Below are 22,822 nucleotides of genomic sequence, written 5' to 3'. Positions count from 1 at the left end.
AGCAATGGGAGGTAGAAGGTAGCATGGAAAGATAATTAACCTTTATGAGAAAGAAAAGGATTCTTGTACTTCTCAACATTGTCTTCCATTCCAAAGAAAGCTTTTGAGATTTAAATATTTTAAAATTTACAAAGAGGAACATATTACACAAAATATTTCTATATGGAATCATTGTAGTTGATGGTTTCTGCATTCACTTTATAAGCATTTACTAATCAAATGTATTACCAAGAGAATATTAAGACAGTATTAAGAAATCACACTGGAATAACGTGCTCAACATTTTTTAATTCAATTGTGTGTCTATATCAAGCATCTCCTACATAAAATGCTAGGCATTGGAGGAGATATAAGGCTAGAAAAGGCATAATTCTGCCATCCAGTGGGATAAGGTAAGTATGCAGCAATTGGCATATGAAGCTACATGTCACAGATGGACACCCAGCACAGGAGAAAACAATTCAATACGATGCAGTGAGAGTTAAGAGCAGGGGAGCTGGAAATCAGGAAAATCTGCATTAAAATACATTTATTTTTGAGCAGAATTTCTTTGAGAAATGTGGGTAGAATAAGGGGATTCTAGGCCCTGTGAACTGGAGGTACAAAGATATGCTGAGAAATCATTACAAGTTTGAGATCATACATGTTTTTGTAGTCATTTTACCTAAAATAATGATCCTCTGCATTAACATGGCCATCTTCGTCCTATCAGAAGTGTGACAAGTGTTTATGAATCTGGGGGTCACCAGAGCAAATTTCAGGTAAATATTTATCTGATGCTATACTCTTTCGAATCATCCCAGAAATCTATTGAGCTCCAATCTGGACACTTTTAATTAACTGGACACCATTCTAGAATGAGATACGGCAACTGTGTGCAAAAGGCTTAAAACTGAAGGGTGGTCTTTACCTAGTTATAAGCGAGGTATACCTTATATAGTCCACGCACCAGATAATCCCCATCAATGATTATAGTTCATAGACTTCAACAGTTAAATTATATTTATATATTTATATTTATATATTTAAATTATTTTTCCAGCCTAAAGAGTGGATGTCGATGAAATGATTCTTATGATGCTAACAGTTGCTACTAATAATGGTAATATCTACCATTTTCTGCCAAAACTTTTGTGAAACCGTACAAAGTCTCTTAGCTAATTCTAGGAACACTTTTGTAAAGGAGATATTATAAACATCTAATGGAAACATTAGGTTTCATAAGGAACCTAGCAAGAGGCTAAATAACTTGCCCAAGTTCACAAGTTAAAGAAGAGACAGAGCCAAACTCAAACCAAGATCCATCTGCCTCCAAAGGAGAAGATGGTTTTCTCCATAACATATGTTCTCCCACCAATTAAGTTCACAAAGGAAAAAGAGTATCCCAGCCATAAGGCTCCCGTAGAAAGCGTATCATAAACCAGGTGGATGTTGCTCTTTTCTTTAACATCGCAAAGATGCAAAACACTTGTCCTTGGGATGAGAGATATGAAGGGGCTGTCAAAGAATGTAAACAAATATTAACTCGTGTCTTTCCAAAATAAATCACAGAAGAAATTTTATCTTAAATTCTTTCATCTGTTACATGGATTCATTGGGTTAAAATTATAACCAGTTACTAAGGATGACTAGAGAACTACTTTCCTTAGAGATCTTTCATATTGGGTGAAGAGGCAATAAGCTTAAAGAAATTGTGATTTTGGGACTCTATGATAGGAGACTTTACCATTTCTGAAAATTAAAAAAAATGATTTTATGTGAACACTAATATGTACACAGTGTTCAATTAGTTACATATTAGTGTTTACAATATAATAATAATGCTAACATAATAATTATATTATGATTATACATTATATATTGATATAATTATAATATATTTATAATAATAATAATTATTATGTTAGCATTATTATTTACTACAACTAGCAAACCTGGAAGCCTTGTATTTAAGATGCATCCCACACAGTGACTAGAACTCCATGGTACAGTCCAGGTGTAAGATGAGCACTACATGAAATTAGCAGAGACCAAAAGAAATGACACAGAACAGTTCTTATTACGATAACATAATTCCCATGTCATATCTGTGGTTAGCCTTCTGGTTCTTAGATATTAGTCTTAAACTCTCCCTAAATTCTGGCACACTCACGTGCCACTCACAACTTACAAAGTTCCATTCCCACAATCCCGGCAATTCACACATGCTGTGTATATACGTTGTTTCAATAAAACATTCCCAAATTCTGTCAGACAATATACTATTTGCTAATAAAATGATAATGTAAATGTTCAGAAGAATAACCATTGCCTCTGCATTTGAAAAAACAAAACAAAACATTCACTATAGATTTAAGATATCTGCATACTTGTTTCCCAAAAAAATAGTAATGTAACTCATTTAATAGAAATTTATTTCTTAATTCCTCTATTTAAAATAGCTTTCTGGAATAATTCTGGGTTTTCACAATGAGATCAGAGAGATGAGAGGATATTTTAAACTTCCTCGTTATGCTGATATCATCCTTGATCTTTTCTAATTCTGAGGAGATAGGGCTTGAATCTTGAATTTTACTCTATATCAGAGGTATGCAAAGTTGTTTTATTTTTGGTCTCAGGAACTCTTTACACTCTTAAAAATTATTGAAGACCACAAAGAGCTTTTGTTTACATAGGTAATATCTATTGATATTTAGCATTTTTAAAAATAAAACAGAAATTTTTAGATGTTTCCTTATTAATTTATTTTAAAATAGCAATAATAAACCCATTACATGATAACCTAAGTAACACATTTTTATAGGAAATATTTTTCAAAATGAAATAAAGACAAGAGTGGCCTTGTTTTATATTTTTGCAAATCTCTGCAATTTCTGGCTTAATAGAAAGCAGCTGGATTCTCATATCTGCTTCTACATTCAATCTGTTGCCATATCACACATCACGTAGCCTCTGCAAAATTCCAGTCTACACTCATGAGAGAATCAGAGTGAAAAAAGCAAATAATATCTTGGTATTATGAAAGTATTTTGACCTTGCAGAAAGGATCTCAGAGACCCCACAGGTCTCTGGACCACTATTTTGCTCAAACATACCATGCCATCTTAAAGTGATTGCACATAAAAATAGGTCAGTTTCAAAATTTGACTTCAATGCTTTTGTATATTAAGAATTTTTGTATTAAAACCCCATTACCTTATATACTGGTACAATTTTGATTCCTTTGAATGGACCTTTATCAAGACATTATGATTAGCTAAATCATGCTGCCAGGCAGTGATCTAACTCACTCACGGAACACATGGTCAAAATTCTATCTACCACCACAAATGTCTTACCAATAGTCAAGCTATCTATGCCTGTTACCTATCAACAACTGCTATCTTACTTAGAGTGTGTCTAGTATGTCTGTCTCCAGGGAAGTCAGGGAAGCTGTGTAGATAGTACAGATCACACTCAGGGTGTTCTCATCAGGAGTAAGAGAACTAGGATACAGATAGCCCAACACCTGTCAATCATTGTTTAAGGGCTGCCCCAACCAGGGGGACATAAGTTCCCAGGCACTTCTGACTCATCCCACAAGACAAAACGAGCTCCTACAGCCTAGGGGCAGTCCACATAGATAGAGAGATGTCGGTGCTGGCTCATGAAGGTCGGGCAAGCACTTTGGGAGCACTAACATCTGCTCTAATACCAAACAGCTAGAAAGCAACTTAAATAGTTGAGTTGGTTTACTTCAGGACATTTCAGCGACTCAGCTAGTAAAACTGTTTGATAAAACCTTCTGGTCCTAAATAAGTCCCACTCGCAGTTCAAGAGAAAATGGTTATGTTTTCATATTTACAGCCTCCTACGCTTGTAATACACCTTTGGCTGAAAACACATTTTTGTAAATTCACTGCAAGTTTTTTTAATCACTTGAATATTAAGAATTATTTATATATTTTTGTTAACGCTAAATAACTATCCATACTACCTCCCTGGATTTTTACTTTGTGTTTCAAAACTAAGCTTTCATATAGGACTTAACCATTCAGAGATTTAGGATACTCTTTATTTCATGGGACAGTGAATTGGAATAGGAGCATCATCTATGCTTTAGGTATAATTATCTAAACCTTAAGCTGATATCAGCTATAACCTCTATGAGCTCTTCTAAGCCCTAGTGATTTTTCAATAACAGGAATTATTTAAAGCAAGTATTAAGGTTGAGATATAAGAGACATATATTTGCATAACTTTAGATTTACAATTGGTATACTTTTCCTGGCATGGTTTATGGAACTAGATGGTTTGAATTATTATTTGATTTCTTTGGGTCAAAAATAATGGGTCTGAAACCTAAAGATCCACCTCCAAAGACTATCTTTTGGATGTTTAACAGTGTTCCATTCTAATAAATCCTTTTGAGAAGGTATAAAGAAACTATAAAGTCAAAATAATAAACAAGATAACTTTTTCCTGTATAACATACAAGCAAATCAAATGATACAAAGAAGGTTAAAAGTAGAAGCTAAGAAAGTTCTCCAGATGCTGTTTAGTAATGCAATTTAGAAATAGTTTGGATGATATTCAGTTGAAACAAGTTCTATACTAGTGTATTAGTTTTCTTTTGCTGCTATAAAAAAATTAATAAAAATTTGGGGACATAAGATGACACAAATTTTCTATCTTACAGTTCTATAAATCAGAAGTCTGACATAGATCCAACTGGGCTAAAACCATGGTGTCAAGAGGGCTGAGTTCCTTTCTGGAGGCTTTAGCGAAGAATCCAATTCCTTGCCTTTTTAGCTTCCAGAGGCTGCCCACATTCCTCCGTCTTCAAGGCCAGCGTTGACGAGTCAAGTCCTTCTTATATTGCATCAATCTGATCTCCTCTTCTGCCTCTCTCCTTCACTTTTAAGAACCCTTGTGATTACATTGGGCCCACCCAGATAATCCAGAATAATTTCCCTACTTTAAGGTCAGTTTATTTGCAACCTTATTTCAAACTGAAACCTTAATTTCTCTTTGCCGTGTAACCTAACATATTCACAGGTTGTGGGGATGAGGACTTAGGGATCTTTGGGTTAGGGCGAGCATTATTCTGCCTACCACAAGATATTTACTTATTTAACAGATAATTATTAGTACTCTTCTGTGACAAGCATTAGGTTAGTTGCTTGAAACATAAAATAAATAGCAAGGTGCGATCTTTGCATTCAAAGAGTTTATAGGCTAATTGTTTAAGGGTAAAGGGGAAGATAAAAATGAAAGTTCTTTCTTAGAAAAATGTATAATCTAGTGGGACAAATGTGTCTTTTTGTGTGTGTGTGTGAGGAAGATTAGACCTGAGCTAACAGCTATGCCAATCCACATCTTTTTTGCTGAGGAAGACTGGCCCTGAGCTAACATCCGTGCCTATCTTCCTGCACTTTATGTGGGACGCCGCCACAGCATGGCCTAACAAGCCGTGCATCGGCGCGCGCCCAGGATCCAAACCCGGACCGCCGGCAGCAGAGCGCGTGCACTTAACCACTATGCCGCGGGGCCGGCCCCTCAAATGTGTCTTTGAAATATATGAAATCTAAAAAAAGATTATCAGCATCTCAATTTCCTATGGAAGATTTCTCTTTCTGTATTGAAAAATGACTAAAATAATAGTAAACTAATTGATTCATCATTCATAGCTTAAAGAGATAAGAAATCAGAGGAAACAGTTATAAGATAAACAAATGATGGCCGGTTCAGAGCTTGCTTAATGAGTGTTTGGATTCATATTCCTCTTAAAATATTTTCTTAAATTTTGTTGACTTTTCAATCTGAAAAATTAGATCATAAATAATGAGTTGTGTGCATGGCAGGCTTCTTGATGGTTATTGGGAGAGAGTGGCAGTTATTTAATTCAAGATACTATCCATTTATCCAAAACCTGGTTAGAATGTGTTTTTAAATCAATCCTATTAAATGAGATTCTAGATTTAGAAATGCACTAAGCACTTAATTATTCAGAGCTTGGTTTCTATGGCTTGTGTCTTAATTGATCTTAAGCCACTCAACCATCTTTGCTTGCTAATAGTACTCATTCGGACAGACACTAAATGGTTTAACTACTCATTAGTGATGCTGACAGAAGGCAAAGCCCAACACTGTCTTAGAAATAAAATTAAGGTTCTATAATTTATTTTGTAAGTTTTTACTGTGAAATCTTCAATGCAGAAATTTTGAAGACCTGAATGGAATTATTATTTTAGAAATAATAAATGAATAGCTTGTGATTCTGGAGATGTATAGAAAACCTCCTCATCCCTCTTCTCTAGTCCATGAAATTATGACTGCTGAAAAGAAACAAATTCTGGAGCCAACTGGATACTCAAGACAAATTCTACTATTAGTTATTGATGCTTACACATAATTATAGAAAATATATGGTGAGCAAAGCATATTGACCATATCATATTGATTAAACACCACAGATTTTATTATATTGTTATATTATAATAGGAATAACAAGCCAATATATTACTTCCAGGCAGGGAGAAGCAATACAATGCCAGAAGGGCCAAAAGCACAGACTAAGAAACTCTCTTTTCTGTTTATTCTCAAGATAATCACATTTATATGTGAAAAAGAGAAAAGAAAGAGGCAAAAGTGTAGCATAGGAATAGTACTTAACTAGATCCAGTGGCAAAAGGCTAAGATCTAGATATTATATCTTTTTTTTTTTTTTTTTGGAGAGGAAGATTAGCCCTGAGCTAACCTCTGTTGCCAATCCTCATCTTTTTGCTGAGGAAGATTGGCCCTGGGCTAACATCTTTGACCATCTTCCTCTACTTTTACACGTGGGATGCTGCCACAGCATGGCTTGATAAGTGGTGCAAAGGTCTACACCTGGGATCCAAACCTGTGAACCCCAGGCTGAGGCCGCCTAAGTAGAGTGTGGGAACTTAACCACTATGCCACCGAGCCAGCCCCTAGATATTATTTCAACATAAATTAGGCAAGACCACTTGCCGTGTCAGAAAACAGAATCATCATTGTACCATCCAAGAATGAGCTGTTAAAGAAATACCGTTAGACTGCCGGCATAACACCCTGAAAAGCAGTCTTGGAAAAATGAGGCTTTTCCAAAAGTAACTAGAATCTTTCTCAAGCAAATTCAGTTTCTTTTTCTTATGAATATTTAACTCTGTCTTTCTCTGTATATTTAGATATACAAATGTGTTGTAGAGAATTTTTTCAAAAATTATGACAAGATTTCTCTCAATGTTTTCCTCCAAGTTTGGTGATGACACAGGATCTGTGAATCCCCCCTATGCCCTCAGACAGTCCATTAAAAGCAAATATAAGTATGAGGGTTATCCCATTCATGAAACTGTGCATCACCTGCAAAGAACATTTACTGAGAATCTACACTGAGCTAAGCAATAGCCTTTGCAGCACAAAAATGAAAAAAAAAAAAAAAAAAATCTGGTTTCCAGAATCAAATAAATAAACAAAAAAATTACTTTGGCACTGTTCACACTTCTAACTTGCTCCTATGCAGATTAGAACTTCAGAGAACGTCAAGGGAAATGTGAGAGTAAGTGAGGAAATCTGCAGTATTGTTGAAAAATCTTCCAACATTCTAATCAGAAGCTTCCAATTGCTCAGCTAAAGCTCATCTCCAATTCACTTCTGTCAACTACAGGCATTCACACGCTGGACCTCATTGTCAACGTCCACCACTCTATCTAAGACCAAAACCTCACAAATCCTTTCCCTGTGACCATAATTTTCTCTGCTTCCACCTCACCTTCACTCTGCTGGCATTATGACTGTTTCCTAGTTTCTCATTCCCTCCCCATATTCATCAGCCATCCACCTCTTTATGTCCTAAGTTGTTCTAAGGTCAGCCATGTCCCTGGCGGCACTTTGTCATGATCTTCTTTCATACCTCTCTTGCTAAATGTAAACCTTGACTACCATCTGTCTACTACCACTAATATTTGCCTTTATCACTCTTAATGTGTAATTCATAAGTACCACTATAAGAAAAAAGTCTTGGAAACAATAAATTTGGTCCATGAGGGCCGGCCCCGTGGCTTAGCGGTTGGGTGCTCGCGCTCCGCTGCTGGCGACCCGGGGTTCGGATCCCGGGCGCGAACCGACACACCGCTTCTCCGGCCATGCTGAGGCCGCGTCCCACATACAGCAACTAGAAAGATGTGCAGCTATGACATACAACTATCTACTGGGGCTTTGGGGGAAAAAAAATAAATAAATAAAATTATAAAAAAAAAAAAATTTGGTCCATGAAATTCACTTCACTACTTTAGCTGGGTCAACCTTGCTCTATGGCCATAAGTTTTAAATCAAAACATAGTTCCCCACCACAATTCCTGGAACACCCACCTTAATTTGAGTTCCCAGAAATCAGAGCCTGGGGCAATGTAGTTTAACCGGGAGCTGATGCCAGGAAGCAGATATGATAGAAAAGGGAAAAAAAAGGCAGGGAAGAAAGAAAAGATGATAAAATGTGCCTCATTGAGCTTGTTACCACTGTGGGCAATCCGCTAAGGAACCCTGTAGATGTGACTCAGAACTGTCCCTCCAAAGGACAAGAGACCCAATTTTATCCACTGACTCTCATATCCCATTGATTGAGGGTTGTCCCAGGGAGTGGAAACTCTGCCAAAGTTTGCAGAAAAACTATGTCAGGTTGAATGAGCTTTTATGGATTTTTCCCCGAGGTGGAGATGTGGAGAGAATCGGCTGACACTTGAGATTGGATCATTCCAGGGTGCAGGGAGACTGCCCATCTCATCTGCAGCCGCAATCACAGGTGGAAGGAGGGAATATAGCACAGGGCACAAACTCATTCCAATCATTTCTAATCTCCTGAAGGTGATCCTCTGTACCTTCTCTATCTGGCTTCTCATTATCCAGATTTAGAAATGTAATCATCTTTGCCTCCTTTCTCCCCTACCTAATCAGTTACCAATTCATAACATGTTTACCTTCACGGTATCAGGTGTGTGTGGCTCCATAGGAAGGTTAAGAAACCATTGACCAAGTCCACATCCATAGAATTCCTACAGACTCTAAGGCTCTATTGACCTTGAAGTTGTCAGGCTGCTCTGTGAAGTTCACTAATAATATTCCAACAGTGTTACATCACGAGGCAACTAACTATGTGTTTGGTACATAGAAGTATTCTAGAAGGGCATCACTAACATTAAGCATTACTTCATAGAAAGTAGCTCCTAACTATTGCAAAAGTCCTCTTAATGAGAAATCTAAACTGATACCCAGTTTGAGACTTTAGTATTTGCAAAGTTTATTGTGTAAATGATGTTTTAGTTTCACAAAGACAAAAATCTCAGTGTTAGGCAATGCTTGCTCTCAGTATAACCATAAAGGTATATTTTTGCTAAACTGTACATCATAATATTTTTCTATTTGTTGCCTCTTACTCAACTATAGTTGCGTTTGTGAACTTAGACTGGTACCACTGAGGAAATGCTGGTTGTGAGAGTCTGCAATATTTTTCACTGATAAATAAAAATTTGTATGTCTATTGCTTACATATTTGGAATTTTGAACCACATCTTTTAATATAAATTTTATTTAAGTACATTGTTTATATTTTACTCTGGAGCTCCCATGAAGTATAGATATATATCCACAATCATACATATTTTATATTTACATAAACACACAATAGTAAATGTGTATGTCAAAGTATCAAGAAGGCATACAGTTTTATTTTATTTATTAGAAAAACATAATTCCTCTTCACTTAATTATTTGTCCAAATTTCTGTTGATCACAAGATTCGTTAAAACTAAAAAGATCCCAAAATGTGGTGAGCTGTCTCTCAACCCTTCCTTACTTCTCGGAGTTCAACTGGGATTAGAAATAAGTAGAGAGTAAGAAAATCATACTAAAATTGGGTTATTCCATTTTCTTCTGGAAAGACTGCTCCAATGATAGAAACATGTGCTTACAGGCAAAAGTCTAGTCTGAGAGCAAAATGTGATTTATTTTTCTGCAAACTAGCCTGCATGTTCTGCTCATCAATACATGCCCTTACATGTGGAAGCCTTTTCCGCATGGTGCCTCACTCTGCTCCAGGGGCTCTTTGAAAGTGAGCCTTTCAAGTTCATGCCCTACAGATCCCTGAAGTGTCTGGGAACTTACACTTTTGCTTTTGCCAGAGGTTTGAAAATGGAACGCTTTGGGGCTGCACAACATTGCTGTGCAATTCATTATGGGACAAAGAAATGTCTGGGTTAAGCAGGCAAGCAGCTAATGATCCTTCATTTTGTCCAGAAAACATCAAGATCAATACATAGGACATGAAACATTTATGGAACTCTGTTTTCTTTTCCCTCTAGGGGAGGGAGAAGATACAGGATGATCTCTTTCTGTGGATGGCTACAATGATCGACACCGTTTAACGCACATCTTTGGCTTCTCCTTCCCATCTGCTGGTAGTAACACAGCCACCTGATCTTTGTTAATTTCTTGTACTATATATACCAGATTTCAAAGAATTTATTTTTGACATGTATATTTAGTTTCATTGATCCAGGTAACCAAAATCTGGAGATAACATTACTATCCAAAGTGAACAGAGCTACTTCTGGGAGGTTCTAACAGGCATTAACAATCATAATGTATTCATTAAAATTAAAGATCTTTAGCAAACAAGTGGGAGGAGCCCAGAGAGAGAAAGCATGAGTCAAAAGAAGATATCTACAAAGTTTCCTTCCAAGTCACATAATCTGTCAGCAATCAAAACTAAATACTATCATGAATCACGTTTAATGAGTAAATTGTTCCTAGAAGGACTGAAATAAAAATGGAGACAGCAACATAAATGCAGTCAACGTTATAACTCCTTGCAAATATCCTTAACTATGATGATTTTAGAATTTGAAATTCAGAGCAACGTCAAAGTTTTGGATTGAAGTGGATTTTTTCTTCTTGTTCTTTTAAAGAAATGACACAATAGGGTATTTGGAAACTAGATGATCATGTCAGGAAAATAATTAACTTTACATCTCCCTTAAGGGGAATCATTGTCAAGAGTGACAGAAACCAAAATGGCACTATATTTGCCCAATGACATGTGCACATTTCCCCAAGTTGTCCCTAAATGGAGCAGTAAAGAATGCAAATTTGGTACCAATTGTTCTTTACTTGCTTAGGTTAGATTAAAAGCAGTGCTCCAGTATGAGAAGAAGATGACTGAGTTAACATATGATCTTTTCAACAGATTTCTTAGGGCCTGAGAATCTCAGGTCATTATTGGATTATTGTAGGTCCCTCAATCACATGACCTTAAAACATTACACTGAAACCATCAATGTGAGTTCTATAAAACCACAAACTTCTGAATTCAAAGATGCTAAATTTTGATAATGTGGAACACTGAAATTTTTATAATATTTTGAATTCTATTTTAGTTGCAGGTGGATCAGACCAATTATAGTTGGTTTTAATTAGTACATCCACAAGCAAGAACATTCTCTCTAAAGCTACATTAATATTGAAAAAGTTAGGAAATTGGACACTTCTTTAGAAAATATCAAAGAGACCGCTTTCAATCTGATATCAGAGCTCATAGTGACATCCCAGTCACAGTTTTCAAGACGGAATAAAAAACTGGATTAAGATATGAGTTTCTTAAAATAAGATTTCAACCATCTACAATAAATAAGCAATGATGATGAATGAAGGCAAATAGCATACACACAAATTTGATTATACCTGTCTTGACTTAATAGTACCCAATGAGGGCATTTTATTACTGTACCTTCCAAAATACCTATGTCTTGCATTATGTCCTCTTTTATTCCATATCAAATTTAAATATCAAAGATTAAATATCTTCTGTTAGCATTTGAAGCCTTTATTAAACTCTACTTGACTTCCAATGCATAAATAAGCAAATTCAAGTACTGATGATGATCAGTATTGTATATTTAATTCTGTTATGTTGAATGCCAATCTCAGAAGCATAAAGTTATATCTCTTAAGAGTTTTATAACTGAGCATAATTTTTTTGCCTCTCATGTTCCCATGAGATAAAAGTGAGTGAGAAACTCATAACCAAGTTCTTGCTATTCACAATGTTTCCATTGGGTGTAGCTATGATATTAGATAGGTTGGTATCACAGCCTGCATACTCAGGAAGGATCCCCAGACATTTGGGGATTTGTAGTGACTTTCTTTGTCTTTAGCATCAAATTGTGTTAGTCAGCTGTTTGTTTTATGGGGAAAACCAAATAAAACAGTTTCAAATCAATCAAATCAAGAAGGATTTCAAAGTCTTTTTCTGAAAAAGAAGAAACCTAAAAAACTGGGACCTGTATTAAAACTTGAATCAACAAGGATTTCTACATAATTTGTCTATTCTTGAATTTTTTATATAACCACATTAATTCACATCTAGTTTGAATGGCCTTCTATATAGATAGGCATCTGTGGATAAAATGGGATAAATAAGAGGAAAATCCTCTAAAAAATGCAACTCCTTTATTCAATGATGGGTCTGAGCAGAGTGTCTTAAAGTGTCTTTTACACTAAAAGGAAAAAAAAAGTATTTCTCTTGAAATGCAAGGGCAGCTTACATGCTGAGATGAAAACTGCTAACTCTTTTCTTAACAACACCATATGTCTCCAACTGGATCATAATGCAGTCACTTCTCAAGGAACATTACGCATGGAAGCTAACCAAATCGAGGCACGGCTTCACTGCATGTTAACTCTGACTAACCAGAGGTGCTACTTTGGATTTTCTAGATTATCCAAGTGTCAGTCTGAAGGGCCTTTCTCCTTTCCTGACATACCCCCCAAACCCTCAAGTCATCAAAGGACCCTGAGCCCTCCACAAAAATATTTCTCTTTTAGTTCAGACTTCCTCGTACTATATAAAACTTCGATACGTTGTAAGGAACAGAAATGCTCAACCCACGAGCCTTTAAAACCTCTCTAACCATGGGTTTTAAATAGTCTATGCATTACATAGTAAACACTATAGAAATCCAGCTTATAAAGATCAAAGGGAAAATATTATAAGACTGAAGAAGTCACATTTTTCCCCTGAGAATCATTGAAAACAAAAGAGCAACAAATAAACCAGCATGCATTGGCCAGATATTTCTTTACCTACTCATTGTAATTCTTCTTTTTTAGCACTTCATTCAATCTTCAAAATTTTTATGCATAAGTATGATGCATTTTTAAATTTACTCACCTAATACTAAATATTTTCCATATATACTACTACCAGATTAATATCAAGTTGAGGCATTTCTAGCTTAAGCCCAGACACGTGATATATCCAATTCTTTTATGTTGAATGTAATTCTTAACAGCATAAAGTTATATCATCTTATAATGTGTGTAAAATCTTAATAATTTTGCCTTGGAAGATGTGAAATGCCCTGGGACAGTCGGGACTGATGCTTCTCAAACTATCTCTGATGAGTGGATCATTTAAAAAATTTTTTCAATATGTCAGTAACTGATATTTTTGTAAAATATGAAATTATACACTCAGATTTCAGGACAATGTCAAATTGCTATAAAAGTTTCTAAATGCTTACTCTCACTTTCTGTACTCTTCTTGTCATGGACTGGTAAGAAATATTTGGAAACTGGCATCAATCTGTGGACCCCACTGTGAATATCACTGTTTAGATATTTTATAAATTAGACACCAATCAAGATACCAATACCAATGACAACAGTCATAAATTTCATTCACTACAAGTGCATTTTTAACTGTTCTTTGCTATGTTTTTCTTCTAATTCATTTTAGAAAATTAACAACAGAGATTCAAAAAAAGGCCAAAGAAGAATCACCGAGAAGCATTCCGTAGTTGTGAGAAAGATGAGCTGCTACATAGTATTAAAAAAACACACATTTATACAAGAAACCTTTTCCCTCCCAGTGACCAACCAAAGGCCTTACCATGTATACATTCTAATAATAGCAATAAGTTCAGACGTAATTGAATGATTACTTAATGCTGTTTCTTACCTGGGATGCCTGGTGGTGTTTTCAGATATTTTCCATTAAAATGTTGAATTACCACTTCACATTTTTCAGTAGACTCCATTCTGGAAAAAGAAGCAAACAGAGATCATATACTTTCATGAAGTTGTGCATATGCAGGAAAAATAAATAAAAAGAAAAAGAAAAACAGGAAAGCCATGGAAAAGCTTGATTTGAGAATTTTACTAGACTCGTCAATTGCTGCCATGACCACCATGACCAGGCTGATAGAATATCACAGATTCATGCTCGTCGAGAGTATTCTTTACTGTATTGAAAGTTGCCTATGTGGATGGCTCTGTGCTGAGTCCTCACCCAGAAGAAATACTAAGGCATTATCTTATTTAATCCATACAACAATGTTTGGCAATTGAAAGTGCTCAATAAATATATGTTGAATGTCTGAATTAACAAACCTGAAAGGTAGGTCTTGTTATTGCTCTTTTTATCAATGAGGGTGCTGAGACTTAGCGAGATGAACTACCTTGCCAATAAGAGGCAGAGTTGGGATTTTAACTGAGGCATGTCTGCCATCAAAGCCATACTGTAACTACTAAGCTATATTACTGAGAAAATCCTCAAAACAAGGTGAGTAGAAGTGCTTTATCTCAACTGCTTGCAGCCTAAAGGAATGATTAATACAGTAGTGTTGTTATCAGCACCATGACACTTTTATTGAAAACCCACTGGGTGAAAAATACAAAAGAGAATTATTTGGGGTCCCAAATGTGAGAGGAGAACATAAATACAGAAACCTCAGGTTCTGAACTTTCTTAATTTTGAATTTTGGACATCCTCTATTTTTCATACTAAGTATCAATATTCCTAAACTGGGTTTCTTGTGCCAAATTTTGGCATCTCACATACAAGCTAATGAATGAACATTTTGAGCCATACATCATAATGTCAAGATTGGCAGTATTGCCATGTCCTGAGTAGAATAGTATTGGCAACATTTTCCAAATAATTAACTATATCTGGGCTTTACTATTTTATAAAATTGGATGGGGAAGATAAAAATTAAAGGGTTGATTCTGATTAAAGGAAATTACGTCCCAAAAGCAGTACACTAGAGGCAAAAATAAATTTAAAAAACAGCACACACACGTATGAAAGAATGTATATGAAATGTGTGAAATTTGTCTAAAACACAAAGTATTATTTTGGATTTTCTGCTGTGTTATTAATATGAGCTTTCTTGGAATGGAGAGCTTTGACACAAGTTGTAAAACTTTTCTACATCTAAATTTTACGTGTGTTTTCATGATCATATTATATTACCATATTACATGCAGAGGAAACAAGGAAAAAAATATGTAAACAAATGCCAAGGTTCTATATTTATTACAGCTACAGGAATTCAAATGTGAGAGGAATTCCAGAAGCCAGGGAAACACTGAGAAGTGGGCATAGAAGGCCAGAGGAGCGCTTGGAGATTAATTAGTGCAGGGGGCTGAACTGGCAGGGGACAGAGCCTGTGTCCTTTTAGATGCACTAGAGTGAGCAGATCGCTGTGGCTGAGAAATGCAGACAAGGGCTTCTGAATTATTAGGTTAAGGAATTTGAAGATGCTGTCAGGAGCACATTCCATTTGAGGATCTGTAATTAATTTCTGACTCGAATTTTAAAAAATTTATTTTCTAATGTACATTCCCATGAAGCATAGGATAGATGCACATTTTTCTGTATTGATACACATGGCACATCTTTACCTACCAAGCAGGACTGACTTCCCAGGCACGAAACCTGTGCAGAACCACAGGGCTACGCACGTAGAACAAGCCCGCACTCGGTTTAAAAATTTGCTGTCACCATCTTGAAAATCTTAATAATTTTCTAACACGGGGTCTTGCATTTTTATCTTTCACTGGGTCCCACAAATTATGTAGCTGGTCCTGCTATGACAAGAAAGTACAGGAAACTAATTTGACTAATTTGAGTGCAGGACACTAATAGGTTAGTATTCATTTATCAGTTGGTCCAATGGATCCACGAAAGTGTTATTTTGAAGAACACCTGAACAATGAATCAATTTCACATCCAAATTAAAAAAAAAACACTCTTTAAGCTTAATAACACAATTTTAATAAATAATAAAAACAAAGACAGCATTTTGTTCACTGCTTAATCACAAATTCTCCCAAATCAGAAGATATTTGGATTAGAAAGGGAAGATGAATCTTTCCTCATTCCAAATATTTAGGAGTAGCTAAGGACAATTTTCCTAACTCCTTCAAGTTTTCTTTTTATGGAATCTTTTCACTGTACGTCTTCCAATTTTTTTTTTTTTTTTTGAAGTAAGAAACTTCCATTTCTAGGAACAAAAGAATTCTAATTCTGCTCTTTCTCTCTTCCCACAGGATCTACTATCTATTGTCTCTTAGGGAAAATAACCTTCCCTCCTAGCAGAGACATGAATGGAAGAGGAAATGTAAGCCCTTAATTACTACAGATGTTACTTTATGGAATTTTTATTCCAGGAGAGCTACAGAATGAAAAGTTTATGCCCCAGAGCCCCCTCCCTGTTCAATCTCTCTCTGGGTACTCATCTAGATAAAAGGCAGTTAAGAATCTAAGAGCTTTTTTGCAAGAGTCCTACAAATCAAATCCTTTCTCTTTGTCTTAAAATGACATGAAATTCTAAATGAAGACTAAAATTAGGTGGGGGTGAGTTTGTGTGTGTGTGTGCTTGTTGATTCTACGTAATGTATTTTACGGAATACAGAGGAAGCTAAAGAAGAAAATCAGGTGGCTAACTCACTCTGCCCGATTAAAATATTTTTGTTCTGATTTGAATGCCTCAAGTCTTCCCTTTTGGATTCTAAGTACGATCGTCTTTTCTTAAGACTGTTTTACAGCCATATCAAGCCAGAAAGGGGCTGTTTCTATGAACACAAAGACAGCCACATAGATTGCTCACTTTGGCTTCATTCAGATTTAACTAAGTGAATGTCTGCAGTGAGCCTTTAGAGACTCTCCTCTCTGAAAGAATAAATGCAATAAAAGTCTGTTTTCTGTAGCTGCCGGCGCTTAGTGTCAAACCATGTTATGCTGCACCACCCAGCAGTGACAATTTCAGTTTAATGCACGGGGCACATTTTAACAAGGCAAAGCAGTCCCAGCAAAGACGGCAATATAGGGGCTGCCAATGGGAAAGGCTCAGCGTTCCTCGTGCATTTTATGCGGAAACAGAACAAAAGTGAGACCCACGGAGCGCTGGGGGTAAAGAGACTGCATTTGAATGGCCACCTTAGGAAGAATGTGCCCATTTTCTTCTCAAGTATCACAATTAACTGTGTTGAAATGCCAGCTCAAGCTATCTGCAATCTGGCACACGCTTCAGTTGAAACTGACACTAGTATTATCAAGTGGGTCTGAAAAGGCGGCACGCCAGACAAAGCTGCCTTTCCATGTCCCTTTCAGATGGGCCACTGAATCACTAAACTGTGTCTATTCTTCCTAGGCGGTACCTGAACCCCCTCGTGTCCCTTGGAACAGCTCGCGTGCCAGGCCAACCATTCACCCGATGATACATTAATTAGACTCTTACAAGGTTCCAATCATTGTATAAAGATTCAGGGTTTTCTGTTGGGTCTGATGTTTAAATATAAGTACACATTAAAGGCCTTGTTTGACATTCGTTCTTGTCGCAGTGCCTAGGAACCTGGCTTCAGTCATTCAAAACGCACCACAGAATTGTGACTTAAAAAATTTTTTTTTTCTGTACAACAGCTACTAATTGTATTGGTTTCACAGCCAATACAATTCCCACAAACAAATTACATCAAATGAGAGCTGGATCCAATATTAGTAGAATGTGCTGGGTCAGACTGAACCTGCAGACGTGGAAAAGTTTTTTGCAAAACCATTTGCAGCCTACCTATCTCACCGCAATAGAGTCTCTCTCAGTTTATGATCTTAAAGCAATAAGTATTATTAACCATGTATTTAAAACAAATCCACCCTGTCGTTTATTACAGTTAATTAGAGGTTTCCACTATTGTGAAATTTTTGTGGTTTTGCAATCACAGGCTCTGTACAAATTATTGGCAACTTAGAGCATCCAACGTTGCAATTCAGTCAGCCTATTTCCGGTAAGATTTATGCAAAGGGTCAACATTAAAAGATTCTTTAAAGTACTAAAATGTGCTCTCCTTCTGACATTTCAAAAACAAATTATGTCATTTACTTCTTAATCAATTGTAAGGGAAGGAATAATGGTGAGTCCCAGGAACAAAGATGAGTGAATGAGTTGAATCTTCTTAGTTTTTGTAATTTGTTTTCCTCCTGACAAATGCTTGACATTCTTAGGATACAAATGTCATAAATGCCAAATACTGAATCAGAGTGGCCTCCCTGCCATCTCCCTTTGCAGAAACCCAGACATTTTGGTAGTGTCTTGCTCAGCATCATAACACATTCCTCTTAGGAAACGGAACTGTAGAGAATATTTGACTAATAAAAACCCACTCCAAAGTTTTAGAATCACATAATTTCAGGGCTAGAAATAGCCTGAGATACCAACTTCTACATTGTACAGATGAAGAAACCAACTCTAGTAGACCGTGGTTGGCTTCCCTAAGATTAGTTAGTGGATAAGCCTGGAATACAACCTTTGTCTTGACTCTCAGTTCAGACGGCCTATTTGGAAGAGATGGAGCTCCACGGCTGGGCTCATGTCATCCCTCCTGATTTCCTATACTGATCTCCTTTAATCTGTTCTGAAGCTGAATGGATCCTGCTGTCTCCATTCCATCCAGCCACTATTAACTAGAGCAGCTGTTCTCAAAATAGAGATATACCCTGATATGATATGACTAGAAGAGGACTTCACCTCTGCGGTCTTCTTTCTAAAAACCTATACATAATATGGATCCTATCATGAGAAAAACATCAAACAAACCCATATCTGGAGACATTCTCCAGGATATTTGGCTAATTCTACTCAGGAAAAACAAGAAAAGTCTCAGAAACTGTCACAGACCAGAGCAGACTGGTGAGACATGACAAGCAAATGCAAAATGGTACCCTGGATTGGGTCCTGGAACAGAAACAGGTTATCAATGCAAAAACTAGTGAAATCCAAATAAAGCCTGGAGTTTAGTTAATTGTAATAAGCCAATGTCAGTTTCTCAATTTTGACAAATATGTCATGATCACATAAAGGGTTAACAATGGGGGAAACTGAGTGTGGGGTAAATGGAAACTCCGCATTACCTTTGCAACTTTTCTGTAAAACTAAATTTATTTCAACATAAGTAGTTTATTTAAAAAGTGACTGTACATTAAAATTATCAGGAAACTATTTTCAAAAATACCAATGTCTAGGCCCCAACCCAGGAGATTCTGGCTATTTAATTGCTTTGGCATGAAGTCCGGGCACTTATTTTTCAAAGCTACCCAGGTGATTTCAGTGATTTCAGTGCAGCCAGGGTTGAAAACTGCTGTTCTCGAGTTCTATGTCAGGTGTCCCAAACTGGAAACTATGGGCCAAATCCAGCCTTCAGGTATGTTTTGTTTGGATCGCAAAGAGTTCCTGGAAAACTTGAAATGGTTGTCAACATTTAAAGATTGAGAGACTTCATATGAAATTTGAGTTTCTGATTTCTCTTGAAAAATGAAGTGGTCTGATCCATGTTTTCTGCATGGCAACTATGGTATAATAAAAATAAATTTCATCTTTGTCCCTGGTTCCCGGTACAGACCTCCTAAAACCCTAGGAATTTCCTGAGTGATAGAAATGTCTTTTGATATTCATAATGAGCCCATTTGGACCATACCTGAGTTTATGTTAATGAGGTGACTTGAGGTGGGAACCCCTAGATGGCTTCAGGATAGGGCTGGTCACCAGAAAGCCCAAGTGATTAGAGAGTTGGGGCTTTCAGCCCCACCCACCAACCTCTGAGGATGGGAGAGGGGCTGGAGATTAGGCTTGATCACCAAGGGCCAATAATTTAATCAGTCATGCCTATGTAACGAAGAAATCTCCATAAAAACCACTAAACAGGGTTCGGAGAGCTTCTGGGTTGATGAACGCATTGATGTGCTGGGAGGGTGGCACACTCATAGAGGACAGGGAACTTCTGAGCCTCTCCTCCCACCCCCATACCTTGCCCAAGGCATCTCTCTTGGCTGTTCCTGAGTTGTATCCTCTATGATATGCCAGTAAAGATAAGTAAAGTGTTTTTCTGAGTTCTGTGGGTTGCTCTAGTGAATTATCAAACCTGAGGGGGTCAAGGGAACCCCTGAATTTGTAGTTGGCTAGGCGGAAGTGTGGGTAGCCTGGGCACCCCATTTGTGGCTGCTGTCTGAAGTAGAGACAGTCTAATGGGACCAAGCCCTTAAACCCGTGGAGTCTGGTGATAACTCTGGATAGTTGGTATGAGAATTGAATTGACACCCAGTTGCTGTCAGAGAGTTGGAGAATCGGTGTGGAAAAACTACATGTATTTGGTGTTAGAAAAACCCACACATTTGGTGTCAGAAGTGATGTCAGAGAAAAAGACATCACAGCAAGCATGGCCTAGAGCTGAGTGTCGTTTTCTTTAAACAGAGTCAGTTTGCCATCATTCCTACCAACCAGATCAATTGCCAATCCTCAGGTGAAGCAGCAGACGCTAGTTATCGTTGACCTTGTATTGTTTTTTCTTCTTCTTTTTTTTTTGTAACTAGTTGAGTCAAGAGGAAATGAAAAGTAGTTAATTTATCCATGTGTACTGGTGTTTTCTGTTTACCCTCTCCTGTATTTGTACTCTCCTCCACTCTATACCTCAAAGAAGCCATCCTTCTAGGGACTGTACCATCCCAGCTCCCTTACCTGATAGCTTTTCATTGTATTCAGTCATTGGGGCCTGGTGGCAGAAGAGAGAAGTCTGACCGGTTCTTCCTCATTCTCTCTCTGCTTTGGCACAGTGTCTCTCTGGCAGGCATTGTATCCCTCCCGGTCTACAGCTCGTCCAGGCAACCCCTCCTCCTAGGCTCTCTCTGTCTCACTGGCTCTGGGCTCACTCCTCCACTTGCTCTCAGCTCTAAGGGTGATAAAGGCTTCCTTCTGTTGATCATCTCTGGGTATATCAACATCCCTTTGTCAGTTCCCTTAACTCTGCCCACTCTTTTGTAAATACTTTTCATTCTAGTCTCTTCAGCTGAATCATCTGGGGTGAAATTCTGTTTGCAACCAGCACCCTGATGGCTATACCATAAAACTATCAACAATCAAGAAACAAAATTATCCCGGAGGCTGTGTGTTTCAAGAAAAATGTACTTAAAAAAAAAGTTTTATTACACTTAGTCTGGGAACTGCTTCTCACATAGATTACCTGCCTACCCCAGGTTGATATCCTTGTCTAGATGCAGCATAATCTAGATCTATCTTTTAATCATAGATTAATGTTTTCAAAAGGAATTTTGGTAAGGAAACAGAAGAAAATTCAATTTAAAAAAATTAAAACTGAGATGAAGGAATCAATAAGCATAGTATGTTCAGGTCTAGAATAATCTCGCCATTAAATGGCACTGGAATGCATTATGACTTTTAATCAATCTCTTTGAGCTGCAGCCATATTTCATTCCTAGATATTATAATCTGTTATATCTCTTTTCTTTTCTCCATGGTATAACAACTTGGCCTTTTTTCTGTTTCTCACATATGCCAAACTTGGCCCCACCTCAGAGCTTTCACTCTCTTTTCCCTTTGCGAGGGTCACTCTCTTCCCTCCCCAACCCACCCAGAGACTCTCCTGGCTGGTTCCTTCTTATCACTTGCATCTCAGTTTAAATGCTCTCTCCTCAGAGGGCTTTCCTGTTCCTGGCCTCCAGCCTTTCATTCTGCCACACTCTATTGCACTTTCATGTTTTATTTTGTTTTTATGATACTTTACTTGTTTGATATTAATTACTTGATATTATTTGTTATTTTGTTATTTGTTTGATTACATGCTTTTTGTCTCCCCAATCCAGTGGAATGTCACTCCGTGAAAGCAAATACCTTTATTTTGTGTATACCTCTGAACTACTGCATCTAGAACAAGGACTGGTATACTAGTAGTGCCCTAGACATATTTATTAGACAAACTGAATGAATGAATGAATACATTTTACATATCAGGAAAGGAGGCTCAGAGAGTTTAAGTAACTGGTCTAAGAACATAGATAGGAGGTGCAGAATTAAGATACAACCTAGGTTATTTCTGACCCATAGAGCCATGCTCCTAACCACACAGATATAGAGAATAGATGGGTTGGTCCAACTCACAGAAAGCTGAGAATGTAGCAAAGACACTAAATAAAAGAGACTCACACTTGAAGTCCAAATGCTATTTCCAAATCTTTCCTCTTTATTTGCTGGAGGCAGGCAACCTACCTCAAACGCCCTCAGCCTTTGGATGGCCCAAGAGCCCCCGTCACTGTTTGTGCTTAGACCAGGTACAGGGCAAAGAGGTCTTACAGGCCCTGAGCACATTGAATGGCCACCATTTCCAATCTCGAGATAACCAGGTGCTCTCATTTCAGTTTCACATGGGTAAATACTATTCAGAACTCTCCTCCCATCCCACAGAGGGAAGTCTTTGGAATCTACTCATTTCAGTTTTATAATAATAAAACGATAAAGTATATATTTTTCCTCCCTCTCTAAATTTTTATAAAGGCGTGTCTAGAGCAAGAAGTGAGTCCAGGAGATTTCAGAATAATAGATTATTCGACGCAATTTAATTCATTTGTTTGGTTGGTTGATTGGTTGGTTGGTTTGAGTTTTGAAATCCAGGGCTTCAAATATACAGAAAAGCAAGCAGA

General features: G+C 37.1%; 1 protein-coding gene across 9 annotated transcripts in view; it reads right to left on the bottom strand.

Moving 5' to 3' along the window:
* The window catches only part of RBMS3 (RNA binding motif single stranded interacting protein 3), a 674,890-nt gene that overhangs the window by 227,563 nt on the left and 424,505 nt on the right, over positions 1-22,822 (bottom strand). For all 9 annotated transcript variants that reach the window (XM_087430659.1, XM_014790089.2, XM_004419451.3 and 6 more), the window contains exon 6: positions 14,015-14,094. In XM_087430659.1, the coding sequence (XP_087286785.1) occupies positions 14,015-14,094 (80 nt within the window). The remainder of the gene's footprint in view (positions 1-14,014; positions 14,095-22,822) is intronic.

Source organism: Ceratotherium simum, chromosome 5, assembly GCF_057802395.1.
Source record: "Ceratotherium simum simum isolate JZ-2026a chromosome 5, ASM5780239v1, whole genome shotgun sequence".
NCBI classification, from domain to species: domain Eukaryota; kingdom Metazoa; phylum Chordata; class Mammalia; order Perissodactyla; family Rhinocerotidae; genus Ceratotherium; species Ceratotherium simum.
This window is presented reverse-complemented; position numbering and strand designations above follow the sequence as displayed.